A 19,998-nucleotide genomic window follows, 5' to 3' on the forward strand; every position below is an offset into this window, starting at 1 on the left:
AAAAGCAGGGAATAAAATAAATCAGATTGATTAAAAATAGGAATAAATAGAAATATCATGTAGGACATAAGACAGAGGCAAGCTATTCAAATAAAACCACACAAAAAAAGGCCGAATTAGATCCCTAGACTTGCGCCCTCATCAAATGTTTGTTTTTGTAATTTCTGGCGCGTGCATCCTTCACTTCCTTTGAAAGCTAAAAACATCCTATTCGCTACCGAAATGCCTCCCATACCTATGCAATCATGCTGTGTTGAAGATTGAGTATTCAGAAGATTTCTGACGTTCACACAACGTCTGATGCATGTGATGGGCTGCTTCCCTTCGGCGTCTGCGTCTCATATACCTCTGACGATGTAGAAGCGGTGGCAGCCACATCCTCATTTGCACTCTGTTGCAAAATCGGTTGCAGAGTGTTCGGTTCATCCTTGCAAGTCTCGTGAGAATTGCCCATGGGTGCCGGACTGACTTGAGCTGAAACAATCGCCGTACTCTCCAGATCTACATCGCTGTCTTTCTCGTGGAATCCCGTTGATACATCCTTGCTCTCGACAAAGCTAGGATTCTCAGCAGATGGCTTGTTACTTGTCTTGACACGTGGCTCTGGAAGAACTTCATCTTCTGAGACAGCTTCAGCCTCTGGGATAGCTTCAGCCTCTAGGACAGCTTTGTCATCAGAGACATCTTTGTCTTTTGGGACAGCTTCAGCCTCTGGGACAGCTTCGTCCTCTGGGACAGCAGAGATATCTTTATCCTCTGGAACGGATTCATCCTCTGAGACATCTTTGTCCCCTTGAACGTTGGGTTCTACGACCTGAGCTGTCGACGAGTCATCGTTCTTGCGGTTTGACATCTTCTCCTCGTCAGTTGGCCCGGATTCCACAATTGACGCGTCCGTGGTGGCTTCGCTTGCTGGCTTCCCTTCGCAACTCTTTGCCTCTTTTGACTTTTGTTCTGCCTCAATTTTGCTTATTTCGGACCGAATCCACTCAACTCGATGTTGATGGTAGGTCACTCTTGCCTTGGCCTCCTGATATTTCTGCTCGCGATCACGAGCAGCTCTGGAGTGAGCTGGATCTGGTTGCGGGATCCTTTGTTCTTGTTCTGCCTGTCCCTGATTAACCCGCGTCTCGGACTGCTTCTGTTTTTTTGCTGTCTGTTCATGTGTCTCTTTCTGGTAGTCAGTCGCTGTCGCGTCTCCCTCGGGTTCATAGGCTCGCTTATGCTGAGATGTGGTACTTTTAGCAGAAGTCGCCATCACTTCTGCCTTTGCAGATCCCTCCCGCTCAGCTGCAGGCTCTGGGCGCATCCCCTGCGTAGATCGGCTAAGTAGGTGGAGGTCAAAGCACTCGAACCCGAGATATTCGACAAACGTTGTCCACTGGTCTTGCTGTTCCATGTCAAGATACAGCTGGAACGGTTGGACAAATCCGTAGTGTTCAAGAAGCTTCTTCATAGCGCTATTATACTTGAGAATGGCATCCTTCGCTTCATCCTCGGTATCACATCGCGGTGGCTGCGATTGGCCATGTTTGCGCTCCCATAGTCTGCGCCGCACCTGTTCGTATTCAGCCCCGCGTCTAGACGTGTCAGCTTCCCCCAGCATCTGTTCGTGGCGGCGTTGCTGGTCGAGATACTCTGGAAATCCAAGGATGCGTCCTCTATGCCATAGCTGCGACACGCGAAACTCTTGCCAGCGAAATAGCTGCCTATGGAACACTTCCCAGTCGGTAGGGTGCGGTGCATCTGGATACAGTCTCCACGGCCATAGTAGGTCGTAATATTTGTCCACGTTTGCCGCGATTTGCGGAAGAAGTTCAATGTCGAACAGTGGCCGGCCGCCCTCTTCGAGAAGAGCTTCATAGCACCTGGCTTGATACTCTTGCGGCCCAACCGGTGCTTCGAACTCATAATCTTCTGGTGATGCCGAGGGGCACATACGTGGTATCGGTGAGCCTCTTTCTGAAGGTACTTGGGCCAGTCGTGCAGCGAGGTCTTCGGGATCAACTGAATGGGTTATGGCTTTCCGCATGGCCGCTCTAAATGATTCATGTCAGGCCGAGTCGTAATGGATTATTACGTGGCATTGTAGACGATCAACTCACTGCAGTTTATCGTCCAGGAGGTCCCTCTTTTCCTGAGACACATGTTCCCAGTCGGGGATATTGTCGATGAGCAATGTTTCGTGTTTCTTGTCGTAGTTCTCCTTGACAAATTCTTCGAGCACCTCTGGCGCAACGCTGAGAGCTTCGTCGACTGGAAGCAGTCTCACAAATTTCAGAGGCTCCATTTCTCACAGGTGAGTAGGATTACTGCCTTTTGGCGTGATTTAAGGAACTTGGGAGGTAAATAGAGAGATAAGTGGCGTTTCCTCTTGGTCAATTGGGTAGGTGGTATTTAAGGTCAGATCTGTTGTGAAAGAAACGGGCACACCGGCACGAGCCAAACAAAGGAGATGCAAACACAAACGCGGCCACCTCTGCACGTGAGGGACAAAGAGTTGAGCGCAGGCCAAGTGCCACAGGTCCAGCGCACGATAATATTACCATTTTGTACTACAGGTCTAAGCCAATCCAAGCAAGATGTATTTTGTCAACTCTAAATAACATTTCTCCGCAGCTATCAGATTACCAGCAAGGCTTGCTTCCTGCACGCTTCTGCACGCGTCTGCACGCGTCTGTACGCTTCTACACGCTTCATCAATCTTCTCGCTCGCTCGCCTTGGGTCGCTTCATGATTCTTTCCAAAGAATTTGGTGACCGCGGGCCCCTAAAATTTCACGTCAGCTTCGGTGTTACATGCCTACATATACTGAGGTACGCAGAGGTCTTCTGCTTTGGATGAGGTACGTGTACTTACATGGCAGCGCTTGGTCTCTTGAGGGAGGCCGGTGCTTGAGATTCGTTGCCCATCAGAGTCTCTATCTCTTCTATTGTCATCTCGGCGTCATCGTCATCGTCAAACTTGGACCACTCCATGGTTGAAAGAAGCGATTCTTCCGCAGGCGCTGCATGTGCCGATCCTGACGTGGTCAATGATTGCTCGACTCCTTCTTGGGGCTCGGCGTGATGGCCTGGGACAGTTGTTGAAGCTGTCTCAGAATCTTCATCATAGTCTTCGTCTAGAATCTCCCCAAAGGTAGATTCATAGAAGAGGCTGTCTTCCGGGTTGCGAAACTTGGGGAGAAATTGTCCGATATGAACCATTGTTGTTTCGGCCTGGGGAGGTGGCGCCTTGGCAGAGCTGGCACATTGCTCAGGATTGCTGATAATGTATCTGCTTAGTGACGAGCCTCCAACACCCAAGCTGCTACTTGTCGTTCCGATCTGATCGTCGAGCCTTTGGACGCCTCCTGGGACGATGGTACCCTCGTCATCTTCGCGTCCAGTCGAGCAACTGCCACCGTCGGCGTCATAGTTTTGCTCTTGGGCTCGAGCAAGTAAGCCCAATGCTCCTTTGTAGCAATCCGCAGCAGTCATTCTGTCACCTGGCTCCAGACGAAGCATCGAGTCCAGAACGAACGATAACATTTCATCATCCTCGGCTCTACTCTTCATTGCCACCCTCTCGCAGATCGTTTCGCACCAGTCCAATCCCATGCTATGCCTGCCATATTTGGGCAGCCCACACAAGAGCTCAACGAGTACGATACCAAGTGACCAGACATCAACAAGGGCCGTATAAGGCTCCCTTTGACATCTCTGGATAGCGTTTGCTCCCATATATATCTCAGGCGCTAAGTAACGATATGTGCCGCACATAGTCCTCAGAATGTCTCCTTCGTGGGCAAGCCCGAAGTCTGCAAGCTTGATAAATATATCATTGGGACGGCGATGGAGAATAAGAATGTTATTTGGCTTGATGTCTCTGTGCACAATTTGCGGATCGCTCGAGTGTAGGTAAGTGAGAGCATCCAATGCCTGTACGAGAATCTGTCCGCATTCGACGCGGGAAAAGTGGTTGTTGGCTTTGATATGGTCACTAAGTGTGCCTTCAGACATATATTCAAGTCGCAGCCACGCGTTTGGTGGTGGGGATACGCCGAGAAAAGATACAATGTGTTTCTAGTCACAGGTTAGCAATATCCGCAAAACGAAGATAAATCTCTCTATACTAACATGCTTGGCCCGCTCCATGATAAAGGCCCCTCTCTCCCAGTCATCTCTATCGACTAACATCGGTTCTTTTGGTTTCTTTAAAGCATACTGCAATCCAGTATCGACAACCCAAACACGATAGACGGACGCGAAAGATCCCTCGCCAATCTTTTTCTGAAGGGTCACGGCCTTTGTAGGTCTTTTTGCAGACGTGAAAATGCCAGATGGAAATGTAGTTCTAGCCTGGCTTGAGAGACCAACATTGCCCAGGCTGAGGATTCGTTGGACATCCGCACATCCAACACGGTATCGATCGACTTTGTCCCTGTAGGATTTTGACTGGATATCGTGACGCGGTATGACAAGCTGGAACTGCAGAGAATTTTGCACTTTGACAATAATTGAACTCATTCCATCAAGAAAATCACTTCCGCCAACAATCCAACTGAAGTTGGACCACGGGCCTCGTTCGGCCCGCCCATATATGACCGTGGTGCCGCTCGTAGACCACAAGTCCCGGACGACGAGATGATAGCTGTCGTCAAATGTGAGAGCAAAGTGATAGAGTCCGACGCCTTGAAGGGGTTTAAGAAGTAATTCGGCATCCTCACCATGTCCGCACCTTAGGCCATGGCGAGTTTTGGGAATGTGGCTGAATGTCACCTTGATACAAGCTTCGTATTCGAGAGCGTCCTGACCCTCTTCATTCGCCGTTTTCTTGCCATTTCCCTCGTTACATGTATTGACGCTTTCGCTCCGCAGCGTCTCCCGATTGTGATGGTGAGAACGTCTTGGCGATGTATATCCTGGGTGCCCCTTATTTAGCTCTATGGCCATTTGCGCTCCATCTTGCCCTATAGTTCCAAGAGCCGGGTATATGTAGGCTATGATATTGCCGTCGTTGTCGTGCATGGCGATGAGTAGCAATAGATCTTTCGAGATCGATTTGTAGAAACGATTATTCCGTAGAGAAGAGAATAGGAGCGTTACTGTAATGGTCAAAGGCTGTGTCGGAGTTTGGAACTCATTCGGCGATTGTGATGTTTTTCAAGAGTAAGATGGGCAAGGAACGAGCTTCGGGAAGAGGCATCAATGTAATATATGAATAATAAACGTTGTTTGAATCTGCATGTCGTACAAAAAAATTATTCTTACGGGAGGACACGCAAACGAGCATAGAAAGCCCCATCGTGTGAGACAATGTGCGGGTAGTGGTGGATTCGTGAGTCACGAGGATAATGAAAGTATATTTCGACAATTATTCTCGTTGTTTGTGATGCCACAGCTGGCGGATTGGTGGGCTAGAGAAGTCATTTCTATAATGCTGCTATTCTGAAAGGCACTGAAACAGACCGGCCCTGGTGACGGCTCCGCTTGCCATAAGTGTAGAGTCGTGTTTGTCCGAATGTGCCACAGACCAGGGGCGAGAGACCAAACGGCTCGAATTGAACGTGTGATCCATCAAATGGTACGAACAGCCATCTAAAGTTAAGTCATTCAGCAAGTCTTTTTTATATCTGTGGTGTAAATATAGGCAGACCAAAGTTATAATTTCCCGAGGTAGACGATGGCGCTTTCTGGCGCTTTTTAGACGATTTCATAGACTATCATCAAAAGGATTCAATCTCTTCTACGACCCAAAAGAAACTTGTTCACAGCCACTAATAATTAAGTCAAAGATGCGTCCCCGAGCTCATAGTCCTCTGCGTTTGGTGAATATCTAGCAATGAATCACCGCCAATCGTTTGACCAAGATATCATGTCAGCACGCCACTCCTAATGTGATAGTCACTTGCAGGCCTATTGGCAGTTTTACAGGTGCACTGACTGGCAAAAGTTTGAGTGAATGGAGAGCAAAAAGCCCTCCCATCCTTCCGCCACGGCCGCGGGACAGCCCGTGTGCAAACAAAGGAGCAAAGAAGTGAATAGCGGTGCCTTGTTCTTTTTCTATTTGAGATAAGCCCAGCGCAAAACCACAAGTTTCGTAAGTACAAGAAGGGAAGAGTTGTCCAGCGCCCTAATTTCATCGTCCAGCACCCAGTTGTAACTCTACGGGGTAGCCAGTCCACGTATTTAAACACATATTACCACAACTACCAAGTACATCCAAAAGTAGCAGCATCAGTAGCATCAGTAGCATCAGAAATTCTACCTATAAGTCTCCGTTCGTTCTCCTCTCCCTCTGATCCGGTAATCTATCTCCACAGAGGATGCAAGATTCTTTACTCTCCAAGCTTAATGACGACTTTTCCAATCTGTTCACCCTGCCAGACGAAGTCAATAGCCTCTTCTGCCTTTTCGAATTCCCATACTGAGTCGATAATATCCTCAAAAGTCATCTTCGCAGCTGAAATCGCCGCCATGAGATCTTCTTGGTCGTCTTTAGAGCCACAGTTGATTCCCCTAGCATCAACATTAGATCAGTCCAGGATCACGGCGGACTTAAGATACTCTACTAACCTTATGTTCAATCTGCGGTCTATGATTGTGGAAACAAACTCCTTTAGATGTTCAGACTTTGGACCCCCAAGGTAGCCGACCTGACTGACAACACCACCACGCCGGGTGCACAGCATGCTCTTGACGAGAGAAGAGCTGCCGCCATTCTCGACAACAAGATCGACACCAATGCCGTTTGTGAGCTTTAGGACCTCCTCATGCCACTCCGGGTTCGTCTTGTAGTTGATGGTCTCGATGTCGGGCTTTCCAAATTGCTCCTTTACCGTGTTGAGCTTGTCGTCGCTTGAAGAGGTTAGGATGATCCTAAGGCCTGAGGCTCGGGCAAGCTTCAGAGCAAAGGTCGCAACGCCACCAGTACCTAGCAACTAATGTTAGCCGGCAAACAGCATGAGCTGCTGGGAGCATTACCCTGAATCAAGACTGTTTGACCCATGGCGGCACCCTTGAGTGCAGACCAAGCTGTTGTTCCAGCGCAAGGGATGATGCTCGCCTGTACCCAGTCCAGATGCGCGGGAAGCTTCGTGACTAGCTTTTCATCGAATACAAGATGTGTTGCCAGCGTTCCATCTTCGTTTGCTGCGAGCCAAGATCGCCCGGTCGAGCGAGCACTCACGTACTCGGAATCGGTGATGGGAGCTACTCTGTCTCCCACAGACACGAGCGACACTCTGTCACCGATTGCGATAATCTCGCCAGCCGCATCATTACCAGGCACGCCATTGGGAATGACCGGCCAAGGGTTACCGCCGTTTGCAATGTTGGCATCACGATAGTTGAGAGAGACGGCGCGGACCTTGATCAGAACAGCGGTTGGGTGGAGAGGAAGCGGCAAGTCTTCAGTGACAAGCTTCACCTTGGCGCTGCCTGGGGTATAATCGTCCGTCCTGCGGAAGGCTTGGCGGGAGGTTACTGAAGCCATTGCGGCTTTGATGTGAATAAACGATGTTCAATGTTTGTTGACTGTGTGTAAATGACTAGGTGCCAAATGTGATGCTCAGCGTTTGAAGACTAGATTTCTCATTGGTCTGGTTATATCGATGACATTTCGGAGCGGGTTCAATAGTACAAACGCGATGCCACGGTTTTGACGACTTGACAAATACATTCTCATTCATCAATCTTCATTATTAATGATCGCTTCTTGCACCATACCGAAACCCCACCTCGGCCTCTAGAGGCTCTTTACCCCCCCATGTGGACCGACCCAACCCGAAGTCTTTTGACCTGACCTGATACGAAGTCGTATCACCAGCGGCGAATTTCGTTTTTATACTTGCCATACCGGGTTTATGCGTAGACGGGCGTTGGCGATCTTTGCATTCGCTGTGTTGCCGTTATTTCATACAAAACATGATGACGTATTGAAGATGCTTGAGCTCCAGCTTCCCCACTTTATCCGGGTCAGCTATCAAAGACTGCCTTGTATGGATGGAAGATACTTCAGCTTACAGTCTCTTTCTTTTGGAACGCAGACTGCTGAAATAGAATGGCTATGAGCTCAGCAATCATATACGAGAGCAAGGCAATTACGAATCGTCAGAGAAAAAAAGTGTCTACATCATCTTTCGAGTGATCTACTATTCACCTCTTGCAAAGCGCCAGGCCCTCATGCAAGCAATGAACAAACAGCACTACACAAGTCGTAAGACGTAAATTCCTCATCGCGAATATTCTAAATAATCAACGGCAATGACAACAATCTTATTTCTTACTGGAGTAATATTATGCAGTCACTATCAAGCGTCAACTTCTGTATAGGTAGCCTTAACAGCGCAGAAACCCTGCCTTAAGCTGGTGCCTCACATATTGGTGGAAGGCCCCTCCCTCATTGGCAGCACTCAGGAAACCAGACTGATAGGTGAGAGAGAGCAAGGGATACCAATATTTTTGATACTGTCGCAAATTCTCATGCACACTTGTGACGGGATGGGTACCCAAATCTCTGCCTGACTGTTTGCTCTTTTGTGCAATCTAGTTCTAACACCGAACACTTTCCCACCACTACATCTCGTCCAATTGCAACAGCTACTTTCAGATTTGTATGATAATTCAAGACTTTTTTTTTATACTGACTACTTATCAAGCTATAGCTTGGGGGCTATAAAATATGCGGCTTATCCTTGTGGCACATGGCTAGCTGCATTAGCCTGAAGCTCATTGGCGAAATCTTCCGTGGCCAGACGCAATAACACGTTGAGCATTGGTATGCTAACTAATGTATATTATGTCTTAGTAAGTCGCCATTTCCGGAACTGAATAGATACGCGCCCACATGCATTCATGCATCTACTATTTGCTGCAGCTGTTTACACCTTGCATTATTAGCGGACTTTAGACTCTGAGCTATGAGTAATATTGATGTACGTACGTAAGAATAAGAATAAGAGAAGCAATACATAGACTCAGACAAGTAAGAAAGAGACTGGGTGTTAGGTTGGAAGAGAAGGTGTAAAGACGAAGAACACGATATAAAAGCCCCTTGGTCTCCTGGCAAGAGAAGAATAAGACTTCATCTTTGATTCAACTTCAAATTACACTGAGTCGTCAATATTCTTCCCCGTTTAACTTATACCAATACTACCTTCATCATCCTCTTCGCCAAACCATGTCTGACTTCACTCTTAGACGCCGTGCAGAATGGACGCCTCACAGACGCGTTATTCTAGCGTGGCCAGGCTTGGAAGGAATCCTTAAAGATTACCCAGAGATGTTAGCAAAGGCAACGCAAGAGGTCTCAACCCTTGCAGCGGCCATTGGCCAATTCGAACCTGTCACTGTCGTCGTGGGCGCTGAACGCATTGAAGAGGCCCAAGCACATTTCGCCGATGTCAATACTCCTTTTCCCATTGAGACGCGACAATTTGAAGGGTCGGAAATGGATGTCTGGACAAGAGACTTTGCGCCAGTATTTGTTATCAAAGAAGGCCCTGGAAGTAGCCGCAACGTCGTTGGCGTTGACTATAACTTTAATGGCTGGGGGGGGCAAGTACCCCACGCCCACAATTACTGAATTCGCGAAGAAGTTTCTGAGTGAAGAGAATTATGGGCGGATTGAAACGTCCATTGTGACCGAAGGTGGCGCGCTGGAGACGGACGGCGATGGAACTCTGCTGGTCACAGAGAGCTCCATTGTCAATGACAACAGAAACCCTGGCAAGAGCCGCCAAGAGATTGAAGATGAACTTATTCGCACTCTTGGAGTTGAGAAAGTCATCTGGATTCCCGGCAGGTCAGGCCTTGACTCAACCGATTGCCACATCGACGCTCTGGCCCGCTTCGCCCGTCCAGGTGTCATCCTCGTGAGCAAGGCCAACGAGGTGAAGCCAACCGACTGGACGGTAGTTTACGAAGAGACTCTTGAAGTCTTGAGCTCTGCCACCGACGCAAAAGGCCGTCCATTTGAGATTATTGAGGTGGAGGAGCCTGATGAGGAATGCTTCGAGCCTCCCCCCAAAGGCGTCAAGGGCGTCAAGGGCATCGAAGAAGAGCGCGCCGTGCGCAGTTATGTCAACTACTTTCTTCCCATTGGAGGTGTCATTCTGCCTCAGTTTGGCGATCCGGCGCATGATGCTGCCGCCATTCGGGTTGCGCAGCAAGTCTTTGGCGAGGAGAGGATGATCTACCCCGTTCTCATCGAGCAGTTGCCCATCTTGGGAGGCGGTATTCACTGCGCCACTCAAGAAGTTCCACTGTTTCCCTAGAGATGAGACACTATTCTTAGATAGATCTTAATGAATATCTTGGCTTGTTTCTGATCTTAGTTGAAGATAACTGCTGCCGTAGTGTGGTGTTTGCAAAGAAAATGCCAAGTCAAGCTCTAGGACGAGAAAACTACGACAAGGTTTCGACTATAGGCATTACTCGTCCATATATAATTTTGTAAAGCTATAGTCTCAGTAAAGTTCGTGAGAATTACACGTGAAAGCTACACTAGCTCAATGCTCTGCCGGTCCGACTCCTTGAAATGTCTCTCCAAGCGCCCTGTTGGGCCTGGCTTGTCCACGGTATCGTCAATTGAATAGCAGGTTATATCGCCATACCCGAGTCGCTCGTAGCGCGGAGGATCAGCTGCCACCAATCTCAATACAAGAAAACTATCACGGTATTGATATGCTTTCCCATCCTTGTGCCGAAAGATGATCTGTTCGATATGAGCTACTTTGACAGCATATTCTGATCCCAGCGGTAGTTCATATTCGATTGTGGGGAATTCTTGCCAAACACAGCTTCCATTCACTTCAATTGTTGCATTTCCCTTTTTGGTGAAAGAAAGCATGCCTTCCTGCGCAAAAGTTGAAATCACTAGCTTCGCGTACTCAAGTTTCGACGTAAAAGCCGGGCCGCTCCATTTCTCTTTGTATTCTTCAACCCAAAGAGACGGAATGACTTTGTCACTAAACGAAACATCTCTGAGCCCAGTCCCAGATGCACCGCGCGGAAGCATGCATAACCAAGACCAAGATGGAAAATTGCTTGCTGGGAGTGAATGCGACGGCTGAGTGCCCTTGAACGGACGACCCTGAATAGCCCAATTCAAATCGGCATGCAGCGTTTCTTTCCACAGCCCAAGCATGGGCGTATGTCCGGTAGCAGACTTGTAATAATTAATTAAGCCTGCTGCTGCCGCCGCCGCGTCGGAAAGAAATGTGAGCTCGCGCGTCGCATATGACCTCAACCACATCTGCCATAAAGAATAAGCCCGGACCTTGCTGGTAAAGTCGAAGCCGTTTGCGACAGTAAAGCCGTAATCCAGCGCTGGCATCACATTCTCTACAGACCATGCTCCGTCTTCTGATTCGAAAAGCTCTCGGCATTGCCACATGATTTGATCAGTTGTAAAATAGACTGTTCTTGGCGCTAGTGCGACTTCCTGGAGGACCCAGCCCCTTGTAAAGTATGGAGAGGATTTGTGGGACAGAAGTTCGCGATACTCTTCTTTTTGTGACGAGGGCCTGATCATCAGTTCTTCGTCGGCTTCGTCTGCTGCGTTTCGTACGGTTGTGTCGGTTGGGCGATATCGAATCACGGCAGTAGGTATAGCCTTAGAAATATAGAGGGAAGAGAGATCGACCATGCCTCCATGAGCATCATGGGCAGCAGAGGCAGCAAGATTAATATAACTTTGACGGTAAATGTCTGCCATCTTGGCTGCCTCAATTTCCCAGTCACTGGAGTTGTCTTGGATGATGCAGAGAGAGTCAATCCATATGTACTGGACACCAAGCTTGATGGAGATTAAGACTGCATCCCTGAAATTCAGGTTCAAGTCATCTAATGGTATACCTTTCTTCATAGTCAGTTAAATGTACCTATTGTATTTGCAAAGACGATATACCTTCAAAGTGACGAGTTATATTGTCGGAAATGGTTTTGAGTGGTGGCTTGGACGTCCTGGGCCCCCAGCAGTGACTGAGAGTAGCATAACGAACATCTACACCGACAGCAGTAGAAGTCTCCACCAATCTGACCACGTTCGATCGTTCGACGTCTTTCAAGTCCAGAAGCCTTCGCGGCATAATGGATGGTCTTTCCACACACCGCGTATGGTGACAGTCGCAGTATGATAGCCATACCGAGATGGCCTTGAGGCGAGACTCGAACGATGGTAAATTCTCTTGCCACATAACTCTGCTTCTGATGCCTATTTCCCACTTCAGCATCGGCTATATCGAAGTCGTCATTATGTAGTTGGACTCACTCTCAGGATGTGCAAGATAGTACACCGGGTCTCTAGGGCCTGCGCTCGGAAATGGAAGGTCTTCCACCCAGGTGACATTGATCAAACGTCTTCCCGAACTGATTTTGACTTCTGCGAATATTTTGTATGACACTTCAGTTGGCTCATAGCCGTTATAACGCGGTTTCCCGTTCAAAACATCTCGTAAAACGTATTGACAAAGGGGGGCATTGAGCCGCTGAAGCTTCGAGAGCTTCAAAGCTCGGCTTGTATGGTATCACAAAGTAGGCGTCTGATGATAGATTTGGAGTTTTTGTCCAGCTAATGAAGCTCTGGCAAGGTGAGCAGAGGAAGGAAGAAGGCATATCTGCACCCATTCTGAGGTGTTTTTGGTCGCTGAAAGATGAGCCCTAGAAAGACAGTAATGGTATCGCGCCTTAAAACATGTTTCGTGGGAGGAAGCAATGAAGTGCCGGAGAAGTAAAAAGAAAGAAGGGGAAAAAATAACAAAAAATAACCGCCGTGATATCCCAGCCAGATGCTCGTATAGGAAAAGCCCAATGCGGGGGTCGAACCCGCAACCTTGAGATATCGCATCGCCAATTCAGAACGTGTGATTTAAGAGTCTCACGCTCTACCGATTGAGCTAACCGGGCGCTTACATAAGCAAGCTGGCTAAGCTCCAAGCGGCTGCTGCTTGTTGGAATTTTTGCGATGCTATATGGATTATGAAGCTTCGTCATGGCGATGCGCCGACATTTACAGAGAACACAAATTACTTCATAATCACTTTCTAGCAAGACAACGATAGAATTGTTAGAGACAAGGCTTCAATGCTATTGCTGCTATACAGCCTGCTGGCAGATTTGAGCACATGAAGGATACATACATACTACAGTCACTACCTATCTGTAAGCGATAACTTTGCGTGCTCATAATTGAAACATCTTCGGATTATGAGACGAAGTATCGAGGTTTCGTATTTCTTTCTATCAGGCTAAAGGATACTTCTTTTTTTTCTTATGACTAGTAGTTCAGGACTAGCGAGATGTTACAAATTGTATTGATTGGCGCTCGGTCGGGATATTGGAGCCAGGTGGGAGTTTGTAAGCACATTAGACAACGTTCATGGCTGTCCCTACTCGATGGGCAAACTCAGGGCTGCTGCTTCAACCTCACGCCGTCTATATATACTTGATAAAATTTTCGGAACAGAGCATAAATTGCGCAATCATTCGGCTATAGCACAATTATCACCGAAGCAATCCCTTAGCCTAGTTCGGTATAAGTGAATGCCCGTTCCCGAGCAGCTGAAAATTAGGCGTAGTGGTGTTGTCTCAGCCGTTCATGGGTCGAGGGTCGAGTCAATATTTGGCCCGTTTTGGATAAGAATAAAACGTCTCAATCTGTAATTTTGGATAATCGGGTAGGTACCTGGATACCTATCTGAGAAGCCTTAGTTTGTCATACGCGAAGTAGGGATAAGAACATAAAGAAAAGTGATGCTCAAAATAAACTATGGAAAAACACATATATACTATATGTATATAGAATAGCCTAAAGCAATAGAAAGAATCAGCTCTGCGACAGAGGCGACAGAAATTGTAAATTACATACACGTACAATGCTCCCCATGCTCGCCAGCTAACAAAAATTGTGCACCTGGACACCTCTATTCTGCCCAGCCTCCATTCTGCCCAGCCTCGTTTTCACTGCGCTTGGCCGGGATATGAGGCACAGGGTTTCCACTTCGGGAGCCGTTGTTTATGGAGTTTAAGATACGTACTCATAGTTCATACACTCGAGTATACCTGCCAGAGAGCTTCTTATACACTTCTGCTGTATCGCCATTGATGAGGGCTACCAATGGAGCAAGCATATTAAAAAAAAAATAAAAAAAATAAAAAAAAAAGGCACCAGATGCTTGATGATTTTTAGATGAAACGTAATCTCAAGGTCAGGTACTGTTGCCAGAGTTTCGTATTAGTACATATGTAGTCCTCAGTGGAATATATCCTGGTTCGCTTTGTCCGAATGGCAAGGCCGAAAGAAGACCGGGGCGTGTCTTGATCGTGAACTTATGCCAAAGATAGCAGTAACACAAAGTTGGTAAGAGCGCAGCCTCGTAAATAGGACAGAGTTGACGTAGTAAGAGTTTAGTCGTGCCCGTGAATATAAAGCCTCAAGTAATGCAAATTCTTATAACGTTGGTGATTTTTAGCAACTACATTGCCTCTCTATCTCTCAAGACAAACATCTACCTTTACATTATATCCTGCATTTAATCCAAAGGTTTTCCGACAAAACCCGTCTTCTATTGTTAAGGGCACCAATCATCATACTGTATCGTGGCAGATACATGGCGTCTGGCAGTAGATTTTCTACTGATGGTCAAGGCGATCAGAATGTGGCCTTCGGCAATGCGGTTCAGCACAATGATCACAGTGATCATCGCAATATGACAGGTGAGGGCCTATATCGTCAGCTCCATGCCTTTAGTTTCCTAAGATTGTACTTTATACTGACAAGCATCCATAAAGTGAATATCCTCGGCATGTCATCGATGTTAAATCTAGTCAAAGCACTCAACAAACAAAATAGCATACCATATGAGCTACAGAGTATGTCTCCAAGTCATAACTTTGAAAGGGATTTGTCTCTAGCCTATTCTAACTCGCATTCAAGAGGTAACTAAAATTAACTGGCTCAAACGTCAACCAAACTGGTCTCTCGTTAATCGTTACCGTCAACACATTGAGCTGGTCCATGAGATGACACCAGGTGCCGGGAGCTGTACCTTAACAAGCATTGACCACCAAACTTGGAAAGTTCAAATAAGCACATCGCGAACTTTTCTTGTACATGGCAATTATAAGTTATAAAAATACTTGGGCTACTTGACTTGTTAACGGGGTATCCTCTTCAACATAGAATCGTGAAAGTCTATGTTTCTGTACGTGTGGTGAACTTCATAAACGCACAGTGCAATAATATAGGCCCTAAATTATAATAATTTTCAAACCTTTAATTGCCCAACCATTAAGAAGGACGCCGAAACATAGAGCGATATAGGGTAAGTGTGCCTCCGTGTACGGATAGAAGATTACTCTCTATCACCTGCTCGTATGAGTCATTTTGTTGGTTCACAGAAAGTCTCCAAATTATGTGAGAATTTATTTTATCCTGCTTGAATGGATCACACCAAAGCTCTATGCTCCTACATTCCCATGTATCTTGAGGCCAATTCCCAGGCAGAGACATTCAATAGTTTCATTAGCAGTCGTAGACACAAACAAATAAACTGATATGTGCTCGGTCTCCGGGTCAGCAAAACATCAGTTATAAGAAGAACTTGTTACACGAAAATTGTAACTTGATAATCTCGAAGACACGCCTGAACTGCTGACTGCATCCAGATAGAGAACCCATCAAGAGCAAGATTTTCGCTAGAAAGAGGCCCACACCTGGCCAAAGTCAACCAGAGATATCTAAAAGGCCACTGATCAGCATGCATGGGTCATTCTGTATGATGCCGAACCCGATGTCTTGCAATTACTCGTATAGTAAATATCATATCAGAAGGTCCATGATGGGTAGAAGTCACTGATTTTAGCGGCGATGACAAATAATAAAAATAAAGCCTATGCTTAGAATGGGATCCAGGCCAGACATATCTATACCAGGCAGCAATAACTGGACAGTGCTCTCCACGCTGCTGACCATGGCTACACGAATACTTTTCAACAAAGCAAATACTTGGCTACTCGAAGATCAAAGATTTGTACGTACCATGACATAAACATTCATTGCCTGGCTACTGTTGGAACGCAGTGCCGACTCCAATGTCGCAGACGGCAAAGACATGACACCGCTGTATCGAGATTCTAACTGTTAAGTACAGATGTGAAAGACGTGAAACTTGCTCATATTCTCCTCCACTGGAGTGCTGATGCCAGACGCCAGGATAAACCATGGCCTAACACCTGCTTACACATGGCTATACGAAACAAGATAGTCGCCCATTTCGCCTCACAGCCGGGCCATCTTGAGATAAAAGACGGCCGTGGGAATACTTCTCTTGTGCTTTCAGTACAGTTGGTTTCACAGTTCATAGTGCAGATACCGCGTTAAAATAGGGAGCCATTATCCAGCACCCCGGTTCTGTTACCCAACACCCCAAAAATAAAGGGAGAAGTTACATGTATCTAGCACCCTGATTATGTTATTTAGCACTCTAGCTGTAGCTTAGGCTGCTGCTACTGCTGCTACTGCTGCTACTGCTGCTACTGCTGCTACTGCTGCTACTGCTGCTACTGCTGCTACTGCTGCTACTGCTGCTACTGCTGCTACTGCTGCTACTGCTGCTACTGCTGCTACTGCTGCTACTGCTGCTACTGCTGCTACTGCTGCTACTGTTACTACTGCTACTATTTTAATAATTATTAGACAGCTGTATATTTAATATATAAACTAGCTGCTCTATTATGCTACAGTTAGGGTGTTAGATAATGAAATTAGGGTACTGGATAACTTCTCCCTGAAAATAAAGCGTCATGCGCCGCGCAAAGTCTCAAAGTCATGGCAGCGGTCCGATCGGTAGCAACTTTGGGATTCAATAGCGCTCTGGAGAAAATACAGGGTAACGCCAGGAGCCCTTTTGATGTAACTCTAACGGAGCAAGGTTGGATATTTGTATCAGCCTTCCACCGCGATCTGTTGAATGGCAAATTTACTTGCCGTATATTTGAGGAAGAGGTTAGCTGCTTGCCAGCGGCTCGATATTGCAACCAGCGTTCATGCACATAATTATCAAGGGCGTAGAGTTATGCCATTCATAAGAATGGATAAGAATGATGGAATCAGATGTCGATTGAAGGCAACATCGACAGAATTACAGAAATTATCTGTATACATATATTGGGAGAAGCGTGGCGCAGGTTTATATGTACATGCACATATCTACCTGCCTACCTAGGTACATGTAGGTAGATAGGTAGGTATGATAGACTTTACCAGATGCTAAGAGAAGTTGTATCGACTGTGAGAGTACCAAGAAAATCTTGAACTATTCTATAGTTCTTTCAATACGTACATACTATGAATCGACTGGCTTTTATCTGTACCGTGATAACGCATATCCAGTCTCATTCATAATGACTCAATTCTGAGTGAAGTTGTTCGTTTCCCCCCGATACCTGCCCATTAAACTGGAACGACTTGTCCATCGCAATGTTCTGGTGTCCATTCCCGTTGTGATTGTATTTTCCTTGAGGTCCAGATTTGTTGTTAGACGAATCTTTAGCCCCTCCTTTGTGATCTTCTTGGACTTGCTGTTCCACGTTCTTATTGTCTTCTGCCGGTCCCTCCGTATTCACCTTTTTGTCGGTGTTGAGCGCTTCATTTTTTGGCACAGTTTGTAGATACTTCATGATCTCATCTATGACCTTGTCTATTTGGGCCGCCTTAGATGCGGTTCTCATTTTCTTCAAAGTTTTCTTAGCCTTGGATGCTTCGGCCGGTGGTACCATATCATTGAAGATCTCATTGAGCCATTTTGCACGTACGATACACTTTTTGAGCACTTCGTTGAGTGTGGCACGATATACGTCAGATACAGAATCTGCATCTAGTCTTTTGCTGGTTGATGCGAGGCCCTCCTGGATGAGTGTTAGGCGTGGAAGGAGAACTCTAATTGAACGGGGCAAGCAGTCGGTATCTTCGACCGCTTTAGAAATTGTGACGCAGGCGTGGATGTAATCACCCACTTTAGAAGGCAGATCTCCATCTTCCGTCTCTGACATTGCGGCTATGTGCTTTCCGGCTGAGAGGGTGTCAAAAACGAGGCGTCTGATCCTTCGGTATGCGGCTGAGCACTTGGTAGGCCCTAGGTTTTCACCACCATCAGTATCTTCGTATTTGTGTATCAGATGTGCGCGAAGCCAAAGAAATCTTACCGGTTGTAAATATAGACGAAGCCCAGAAACTTAATGATTGCTGAGAGAGGACTCTAGCTATATATGCGTCTTTATACCACGACTTTTTATAATATTTTCTTATCAAGAGAAGCGCATCGCTGCCTGAATCAAGGCCTAAATGGGTATGAGCAGTGGGGCTTTCTCTCTCTGGCGGCCATATAATAACACGACACGTAGGTAGGTAACACAGTCATTTCAAAATGCTTCAAAATTTTAACCAGTCTAAAGACTCAGCAGTGACCAGGATATATAGAGAAATGCTTAAGAGGATGAACAGCATATATATTCTTACTTCATACAGAGTATTGTCTCCTGTATTTGCGACTTAGGCCTACTTAGCTAACTAGAGGAAACATCGAATCAACCAATTCCAAGACCAAGGGTGAAAAAGCTCGCAGCCTCGCCGTTTTATTCTTCTATAATGGTACATTTAATGCACTGTACATGGGGGTGTATTAATAGCTTTGCCCATTGGCTAGCCTGAGGCAAGACATGTCCACCTCTGCTGCATTCGTATTCGTGTATGGCATCTGCAAGCCGTCGGGTATCATCATTTCGGTGTGCTACCCTGGTGCTAACGAGGCTGTGCCTCCTTTTTGAGACACTTGCAAGACTCGGCAGAGCCGCATTTCTGGTTGCCTTATTGCTGCCTTCTCCGTACCCCTGCAAAACCCACTTGATGCTCACACACGTTACGACCTACATGTAAATGCATAAGTAGGTATCTACATGTACCTACGTGCCTAGGTATTTATCAAGATATACAAATGTACACATACATTACATGAATCATGCCCACATCTTTCAGCTACCCTTCATTCTCTGCCGGCTTCGGTATATTGCCAGCCATTTTATACTCCATAAGTACTCAGCTATAATGTACACTTCTGCCCAGTCCATTAGGATATTGTTTCATAAAATATCATATGCCCAGAACTTCTTCAAATTGCGTATGCTATTCACCATGAATTCCTCCGAAAACAACAAATTGGACGTCATCAGTTTCGTCTACAATGCCAAGTTAGCTCTCGACAGTGCCAGCCAATGTTTTGTAGTTGGTGAATTGGTCGACTTGCCTGAGGCTTTCCCTATAGCGGAAAAACATCTCCATACGCTGCGCACAACCTTTGACTCCATTCATACGAAGCTCAATGGGGAATATCTGAGCGAAGTGTATCCGAATAGTAGTATCGCCGCTCAAGCGTATTGCAGCTATATTGCTTACGTCAAAGAAATACTTGAAATCGCCAAGTGCTCCAGTGATAACTCAGAGCTTAAGATGAAGAAATACCAAAGGATCGTGCAGGATAATAACGGTGTGGGGCTGGAGAAGGCCATGCTCTACTTGATCAAATGCGCCAGAGTGGTAGCCAAGAAACCGTTCGTTTCCGACAAGCAAAAAGAAGCTCTAAGGGAAGCACAAGACGAGATGAAAGATCTTCCACCGGCATTTAATGATAGTTCGATGGGAGACGCTATCATGAACCACCATAGCTCTGGCCATCAGTTCAACCATGGTGGTACTGGACACCAAAATATTTGCAACAGCGGATTTCAAATTACTGGAAACAATGATCGTGGTGTATACAATTACATGATAAAGTCGAATGAAGTCGATGAATCCTAAAGACTCGGTCTGTTGGATGATTTATATGTAGACCTTGGGTAGCTCTAAGATAGAATCGCTCTTCTCACATGGGGAAAAAAGAAAGAAAAATTTTTTTATTAAAGATGATGCTGCTAATAGTATTTACTACATGCACTATTAGATACTAAACATCTGAATGGG

At 46.4% G+C, this 19,998-nt stretch overlaps 7 protein-coding genes across 7 annotated transcripts; 2 read left to right on the forward strand and 5 right to left on the reverse strand.

Annotated features, from left to right (window-relative positions):
• Window positions 1-286: 286 nt before the first annotated feature.
• On the reverse strand, window positions 287-2,290 carry TrAtP1_013135 (uncharacterized protein; the record flags this gene model as incomplete). Its single annotated transcript, XM_014088762.2, has 2 exons — window positions 287-2,039; window positions 2,106-2,290. 2 exons carry the CDS (start codon window positions 2,288-2,290, stop codon window positions 287-289), a joined length of 1,938 nt encoding a protein of 645 aa, XP_013944237.2.
• A 409-nt stretch (window positions 2,291-2,699) lies between these two features.
• On the reverse strand, window positions 2,700-5,009 carry TrAtP1_013136 (uncharacterized protein; the record flags this gene model as incomplete). Its single annotated transcript, XM_014088763.2, has 3 exons — window positions 2,700-2,769; window positions 2,860-4,064; window positions 4,119-5,009. The coding sequence occupies 3 exons, from the start codon at window positions 5,007-5,009 to the stop codon at window positions 2,700-2,702; spliced, it is 2,166 nt and encodes a 721-aa protein (XP_013944238.2).
• A 1,052-nt stretch (window positions 5,010-6,061) lies between these two features.
• On the reverse strand, window positions 6,062-7,644 carry TrAtP1_013137 (putative secondary metabolism biosynthetic enzyme). Its single transcript, XM_014088276.2, has 3 exons — window positions 6,966-7,644; window positions 6,558-6,915; window positions 6,062-6,500 (listed from the first exon to the last, which is right to left on the reverse strand). Exons 1-3 carry the CDS (start codon window positions 7,474-7,476, stop codon window positions 6,320-6,322), a joined length of 1,050 nt encoding a protein of 349 aa, XP_013943751.2. The 5' UTR covers window positions 7,477-7,644; the 3' UTR covers window positions 6,062-6,319.
• Window positions 7,645-9,081: 1,437 nt separating this feature from the next.
• Window positions 9,082-10,312, forward strand: TrAtP1_013138 (uncharacterized protein). The gene has a single exon (XM_014088764.2). The coding sequence runs from the start codon at window positions 9,383-9,385 to the stop codon at window positions 10,256-10,258; it is 876 nt and encodes a 291-aa protein (XP_013944239.2). The 5' UTR covers window positions 9,082-9,382; the 3' UTR covers window positions 10,259-10,312.
• Window positions 10,313-10,416: 104 nt separating this feature from the next.
• Window positions 10,417-12,827, reverse strand: TrAtP1_013139 (uncharacterized protein). Its single transcript, XM_066115803.1, has 3 exons — window positions 12,256-12,827; window positions 11,893-12,198; window positions 10,417-11,840 (listed from the first exon to the last, which is right to left on the reverse strand). Exons 2-3 carry the CDS (start codon window positions 12,179-12,181, stop codon window positions 10,483-10,485), a joined length of 1,647 nt encoding a protein of 548 aa, XP_065971903.1. The 5' UTR covers window positions 12,182-12,198; window positions 12,256-12,827; the 3' UTR covers window positions 10,417-10,482.
• Window positions 12,828-17,378: 4,551 nt separating this feature from the next.
• Window positions 17,379-18,256, reverse strand: TrAtP1_013141 (uncharacterized protein; the record flags this gene model as incomplete). The annotated part of the gene is made up of 2 exons (XM_066115804.1): window positions 18,189-18,256; window positions 17,379-18,118 (listed from the first exon to the last, which is right to left on the reverse strand). Exon 2 carries the CDS (start codon window positions 18,033-18,035, stop codon window positions 17,379-17,381), a length of 657 nt encoding a protein of 218 aa, XP_065971904.1. The 5' UTR covers window positions 18,036-18,118; window positions 18,189-18,256.
• Window positions 18,257-19,173: 917 nt separating this feature from the next.
• TrAtP1_013142 (uncharacterized protein) lies at window positions 19,174-19,836 on the forward strand (the record flags this gene model as incomplete). The annotated part of the gene is made up of 1 exon (XM_066115805.1): window positions 19,174-19,836. One exon carries the CDS (start codon window positions 19,174-19,176, stop codon window positions 19,834-19,836), a length of 663 nt encoding a protein of 220 aa, XP_065971905.1.
• Between the last annotated feature and the right edge of the window lie 162 nt (window positions 19,837-19,998).

This window comes from Trichoderma atroviride, chromosome 7 (genome assembly GCF_020647795.1).
Source record: "Trichoderma atroviride chromosome 7, complete sequence".
In the NCBI taxonomy this organism is placed as follows: domain Eukaryota; kingdom Fungi; phylum Ascomycota; class Sordariomycetes; order Hypocreales; family Hypocreaceae; genus Trichoderma; species Trichoderma atroviride.